A 6905-nucleotide genomic window follows, 5' to 3' on the forward strand; every position below is an offset into this window, starting at 1 on the left:
ATATATATATATATATAATAAAATAACCTGCTACTTACTACTTGTACTAAGATTCTTGGTTTTTCATTTATCGCGGGTCTTCAGGGTACGGATCCCCCGCGATAAACGAGGGACTTGTATAGAATGATGGACTCCAGATAGTTTGGAATTGACCTTTGACCCTTCTCAGATTGAGGGTCAGTCTCTCTGAGGTCATTGCTGATGTCTTTCTGCCCTGGTGTTGTGCTAACACACCTGTTCACTTCAGAGCAGCAACCTGAAAGGTAGTGGCCTTTCTTTTTCCCACGACTGTGGCTCCTGGGAACAAACTTGACCCGATCCGTTCCTTTTGATCTCGTTTACAAGAATAAGAAAATGTTGCACGAAGCAGGTTTAGCGGACGGCCATGAACCCCACCTTTGTGAGTCCGCCTTGTTCTTGTTTTTAATGGTATTCTGAAATCAATTTGTTTAAATTGCCTCCATTTAACTTGCCGAAGTACTGAAAGAGATCCCTATCGCGGTAATTACGGAGAATGATTGGGGCCGATTCATTATGCATAAGAGGATCCGAATGTTAAACAGGGAGCTGTGTGAGAGGGAGATGTGGGAGATAGAGCTTAGCATGGCTGTGACCTCCAACTCCACGGCTCGAGGCCCAGCGGCTCTCTTTTATCTGAGGGACCACATGTTCCAGCCTGCTCTCACATGTTGAACGTCACACGTGTCTGTTTTCTGTCTCCGTCCAGTCTCCCGCTTCTCCAGTCCAAGGCTGACGCCCCGGCTGAGCAGGAAGAGGGCCTTGTCCATCTCGCCGCTGTCAGACGCAAGCATCGACCTGCAGACCATGATCCGCACCTCGCCCAACTCTCTGGTGGCCTACATCAACAACTCCCGCTCCAGCTCGGCCGCCAGCAGCTCCTACGGACACCTGTCAGTCGGAGGGATCAGGTGTGGAAACGGTTCGCTGTCGGTCAGCTCGAAAACACGAAACCAGAACTAAAGTCCTCGGTCGTCTCCGTTTAGTGTCCTTCCACTCGTCCAGTTCTCCAGCTTTCAGTTTTTCTTTGGACTTCGGCTGCGGTTTTAACCGTTTCAGTTCCTGTACCTGAACATTTTCAGAGGTTAACTCTGACCTCTGACTTATAAAGAGGCTCCTAAATTCAAGACGTGGATCAGAGTTCTGTCGTCACATAGAGTCCAACGTAAGCCTAAATACGTCCACATTGGTCCCTAATGACAAAACATCGACTGCCCAAAAGATGCTTTAAGTAAAAAATATTTGTCTTTGCCTTCTAAATTCATTTTCAGATCCAGTTCATCTGGTTTAATTTGAGCTATTTGACCTTTTGTAACCAGTTTCCTTGCATTTACTGTAAAAATTGATCACAAATTAAATTGTTTTTTGGCGTAAAAGGCTGAAAACGTTCTCAGTGTTTAAAGAAAACCTTTAAGATGTGTCTCTTTAAAACATATTTTTAACATATTTAACATTGAAAACTTCTCCTTTTTTTAAAAAAAACCTCTCTTGACCTTTTTGTGTATCTGCCAGACTCTTTCACATTTGTTAGCATCAGAACCCTTCAACCTCACCGGCTTGCATGCAAAGTTTGGGACGACTCTCAGCTACTACCACACCGATCTGTAGCTCAGTTTCTGTAAAACTGGCTGCTTTGAGTATTTTTGTGTCGCTAACGTCGATGAGCTGCGGCAGCCATCTTGACCCTTGACAATAACAGTTCTAGATGTTTTTCAAAGATTTTTTCTGAGAATGTCATGAGATATTTTGCTAAAAGTCATGTGTAATAACAGCTGTAATGATTCCTACCATCTCTGCTGGTGCGTTTCATTAAATAACCGTCTCTCTGCTCTCCCCCAGCCCCACGTTCAGCTTCCCCCACCCCATCAACCCCGTGGCCTATCAGCATCTGCTGTCGCAGCAGAGAGGCCTGAACGCCTTCGGCCACACGCCTCCTCTGATTCAGCCGACGCCGTCCTCCTTCTCTGCCCGCCAGCACCCGCTGAGCGCGTCGCCCATGTCGGCTCACAACAACTCCGAGACGAGCCAGGTGGGAGAGTTTAAACTCGCAGGTTTTAGTCCATGTTTGTATTTTACATAACGTGTGACCTCAGTTTTAATTTGTTCAACATGAGCTAGACTGACTTATTTTTACTTTTACAGCCGAAGTTGTTGAATATTGATGATCCAACAGAAACACGAGTGTGTTCCGGACAGACTGGGCTTTATAAAAAATGCTGAATCAAACAAAGGTTTTATCTTAATTTTTACTTTTTCTTTTTACTCCAATGGTTTAAACCTGAACCGATGGACCGTGGGCAACATTTGGCCCGCGAGTTAGCTCAGGACGGCCCACAAGTTTATTTATGTATTCTTTCGGCTGCTCCTTCTTCAGGGGTCACCACAGTGAACTAACTCGCGTGAAGACTTGGTGATTGTTTTATGCCAGATGTCCTTCCTGACACAACCACAGACCACCGAGCTACCACAGCCCTCTGTGTGGAGCAGAGAGCTGGTTAAGGGCCTTGCTCAAGGGCCCAGAGTGGGGCAAATGAGGGTGGGGACAGGTGTGGGTGTTTCACCTTTCCCACCTACATTTTGATGTTGTCGGTCCGTGGAGTCGAACCAGCGACCTTCTGATTACAGGCCCACCTTCTCTAACCTCTGCGCCACCACTCCCCCTAATCATGAAAAATATATTTGGAAGAGAAACGTTTTAAAAAATCAGAAACGACAGATATTTGCATCAGACGTGTGATCTTCATATAGATGATCTCTGGCAGAGCTACCGTACTTTCCACCATACACGTCGCATCAGTCCAAACATGTCTAATAAAGTGGAAAAAACATAAATGCGTCACTTCGCTGTATACGCCGCATCTGTTATGCATCACCACTGACAACCTGGAAATGTGGGCCAGTGTTGTGCCAAAAATCGATTGGCTGCCAAATGGCGGCCGCGGGATCGTGCATGGGAGGACTTTAACAAAAATTTAACAAGATTAACACTTAAAAACAATTTGTTTGCTCAAAATTATAGCAAAGGTGTGTGTCAGTTTAACTTTTCCGTAATAAATGCACTTTAATTGTCAAATCAGCTGCATTTCGCCTGGGCAGCGTAACGAAATGCAGCTGATTTTGACGTTTCCTCCAGGAGTTCTGTAGCGAGACGAAGGTGTCTTGGTACGGCAAGCCAAGTGTCTCATTAATAGCTACTTTTACCTATTAATGAGACACTTGGCTTGCCATATTAGTCGAGGGCCCTCTAGTGGCTGAAAATGGTAGTGTTCAATATTTTCCATGTCAGAATGAATGAAATCATCAGATCTCAGCCAAAAATTGGATTATAAATAATGAAGGAAAAAACTTATAGTAGTCGCTTTAGTGTATTAGTCGCAGGAATTTCAAATTTATGCAAAAAGGTGCGACTTGTATGGCAAAAAATACAGTACATAATTTAGTCTGCCTGCCAACGAGGTACACCTAGTACACCTGAGCTGTTGGTTTTCAGTACCTGTGGCTCCCTGAGCGCTTTAGTTGAATAGTCTCCAGATGTTCCATGTTTTGTCTCATCGGGTTCGTTTCATTCAGTATTCCTTTAATTCTTACCAAACTGTTAAAAGAAGGCTGAGCTGGTGAAGTGTTTCCCACTCTGGGATGCTTCTGGATGAGGATACCACAACGTGAAGACGTTCAGGTGTCATTTGGTTTCTTAATATAAAGCGTCTTGTGCCTGAAGACAGTCCCCGTCGTCCATTGTTCAAATGTTTTGTCTGTAACTGATTCAGTTTAGGTCAAAGTATCGAAGCAGTATTTTTGTAAATAAAGTCTGAGGGCAGTAATTTTCAGCTCCGTCTGTCTCCTGCACGTCTCCAGCTGTAAAGTCTGCAGCCGTTCGTAACGTAAACTTCCGTCCTCACCTCACGGTTACATCACTCGCGCTCCAACAAGCGACATTTCCGCCTTTTTTATTAGATTTTTCAAGCGCTCACAGAAAACACCCCCACATTCACGCAGCTTTATTAGCTCTGATCAGAACCACATTCCCCCTCTTTTTACTCTCCTGCCAATTGAATTAACGACCAAGGCGGGAAGATGTTGCTGGGTGGGATTAGAGGGCCCCCCCTCTCCAGTGTTGGACCTGCTCCAGTACGTGTACAGTTCTCAGTCTTTCCTTTGGAGCTGCAGCAGGCCTTCAGAGTCTTTGTCCTTCTGTCGTGCTCAGAGTCAGCCGGCAGATCAAAGCCTGTAGCCGGGGTAATAACTCTCCTCTCGTATTTTACGGTGGTTTTAGCGACCATAAAGAAGTCTAAACTGTTTAGGTTTGGCGGCGGGTTGGAGTCTGACTCCTGGGCTGCAGTGCCTGGTGCAAACAGGCTTCACTGAACCATCCAGACGCAAATAAGTGATAACGTTTCGATATCCGACCCCCTTTTTCCCGCTGCCTGAGATTTTGAGAGCAGAGGAAAAAACTGAGGACCAACAGAAGGCTTGGCGGATGAATCATTAGCGCCTTATCGTGACTGGACAGAGACATTAATTAATTAGCTAGAGAAATTACATTTCCTTACAATATTCAGTGTGAATGCTAATGTTGAAGAAATGGCAGTAAAACAGCTGAAATGTAGCTGAAATGGAAGGACAAGCCTAAATTAGCAGACGAAAGCTGAAAGAACACACATTCGCTAAAATTGGTTTAAATAAGCGGAAATTAGCACGAAAATTAAGAATAGCTAAAAAAAATAAAATAAAAAAAGCTGAAATTAGCAACAAAAAAATAGCTGAAAAGTAGCTGAAAGAGAGAAGCTTAAACTACAATAAGGAAGTGGAAAGAACTGAAGTGAGGTACAAAATGTGGAATTGGTTGAAAAAGCTAAAACTAGCATTAAAAAACAGCTGAAATAGCAGAAATTGCTGAAATTAGCATAATTACGCTGAAATTAGCAGAAAGAAGCTGATTAGGCTGAAAGTAGCAGAAATTGCCATGAAAACTTGAATTTATTTGAAAACAACTGAAATTAGTTAAAAAATGCTAAATAGGTAGAACAAGTTTAAATTAGCAGAAGAAAGCTGAAAGAAACAGAAATGAGTACAAAAAAGTGGAAATTATCTGAAAAAAGCTGAAATTAGCAACAACAAAAAACAGCTGAAAATTAGCTTTAAAAAAACAGAAAGAAGCTAAAAATACAAGAAGGAAGTTGAGAGAGCAAATTTTTGCTGAATTAGGTAGAAAAAAGTTTAAATAAGTGCAACATATGTAAAAGTAGCTGAAAAGGCTAAAATTAGCATAAGACTGCTGAAACAGTAGAAAAAGCTGAAACTAGCAGAAATAATCTGAAAGCAGCATAACAAGCTGAAATTAGCAGAAAGAAGTTAGAAGAAGCAAAAAATGTAGCTAGCAGAAATAATCTTAAAGAAGCACAAAACAGCTGAAAGTAGCTGAAAAAAGTTTACATTTGCACAAAGAAGCTGAAGCAGAACAAAATGTGAAAGCAGCAGTAAAAGGTTGTAAACACATCTAAAGATTTGAAGGATGTAAAATGAGCTCAGTTCATTTTCTCTGAGGAAAAAAATGGCAGAAAAGATTAAATAGTTCAAAAAGCTAAAGTTGCACCAACACCAAAAGTCACAGCAGGATTGTCCTGAAAGAGCTGAACGTTTTGATACATGATTTGTTGGAACGGCACAAAAACTGCGGGACGAGAATCGTGCCGAAAAACATACGGAAGAAAAATGGATCACAATAGAGTGAATGCTTCATAAACGTTCAACAATTAATGTGATGTTCTGCCTTTTCTCCTGCTTCCAACAGAAAACACGTCCATTAACTTTTATCGTCTTTATTTGTTTTTCTGTTCAGAGTGCAGGCGGAGATCCGGCTGTAAGCAGCACCGTCAATCCATTAAACACCAAAAAGTCGAAGGTCAAAACTGAAGCGGAGGGTCCGCTGCCCATTTCTCCATCCTCACAGGTAAAAAAAACAAGAGTAGTTACGGTTGATTGAATAATTAAGTGACCTGGACAGAACAGCGTCTCTGTCACGTTGGTTACATGTAGCCACATCTTTAGTCCAAGTCTCTAATTTAGCTCCAACTGATTCTAGATAACGCAGCTTTAATCAGCGCCAGCTCTTAATCAACGAGATCAAAAACGACTTTTTAACTTAAAAACGATGCAGAATGTTCCTTTCCCGCATGAACTTCAAGTCAAGATGGTTAACACGTGTGCACGTGATGGTCGGATCTGTGAACGTCTTTTTTTTTTGTTTTTTCATCAGGACCATGGCGGGGGGGTCCTGGACCTGAGTGAAGATCTGGATAAAGACGAGTGCAAGCAGGAGCCCGAGGCCGTTTATGAAACCAACTGTCACTGGGAGGGCTGCTCCAAGGAGTACGACACCCAGGACCAGCTGGTCCATGTGAGTACAGAACCAGGGGTCCGAATGGCTGCTGGACAATACTCTGTTCTAGTTTTAATGCTTCAACATAATTAAAATAGAATAAACAAAACAAACTGTGAACAGCGTCCCCATTGACAAAAGTCCTATTTAGTTGGAGCGAGGAGACTCGGCACTGTTTGGATCTCCAGCTCAGACGTCACATCAGAACCATCAAAATTTTCAACAGAGCTCAGAATGTTGGGTTTACGTTTGGTGTCATATGCAGATCAACACAAGGTCAACACAAGGTCGACAATGCAATGAAATGCTCCGGACGAGAAGAACCATCTCGATTCACCAATAAAAACAAGAGGAGGAGATACCAAAGCATGCAACAAAAATCCACAAACAAGGTGCCAAAAGTGAAAAAGAAATACATCTACAGCAGAATGGTCCTGTTAGCAAAGTGGTTCTGTTGGCATTGAGGTTCTGTTAGCAGCATGGTCCTATTAGCAGAGTGGTTCTGTTA

The 6905-nt window shown here is 42.8% G+C and overlaps 1 protein-coding gene across 1 annotated transcript in view; it reads left to right on the forward strand.

Annotated features, from left to right (window-relative positions):
* Nucleotides 1-6905, forward strand: part of gli2a (GLI family zinc finger 2a) — a 116554-nt gene that overhangs the window by 93466 nt on the left and 16183 nt on the right. The window contains exons 6-9 of the mRNA XM_037686823.1: nucleotides 728-929; nucleotides 1858-2047; nucleotides 5858-5968; nucleotides 6275-6415. Coding sequence (XP_037542751.1) covers nucleotides 728-929; nucleotides 1858-2047; nucleotides 5858-5968; nucleotides 6275-6415 — 644 coding nt within the window. The remainder of the gene's footprint in view (nucleotides 1-727; nucleotides 930-1857; nucleotides 2048-5857; nucleotides 5969-6274; nucleotides 6416-6905) is intronic.

This window comes from Nematolebias whitei, chromosome 13 (assembly GCF_014905685.2).
Source record: "Nematolebias whitei isolate Nwh7 chromosome 13, NemWhi1, whole genome shotgun sequence".
Taxonomy (NCBI): Eukaryota; Metazoa; Chordata; class Actinopteri; order Cyprinodontiformes; family Rivulidae; genus Nematolebias; species Nematolebias whitei.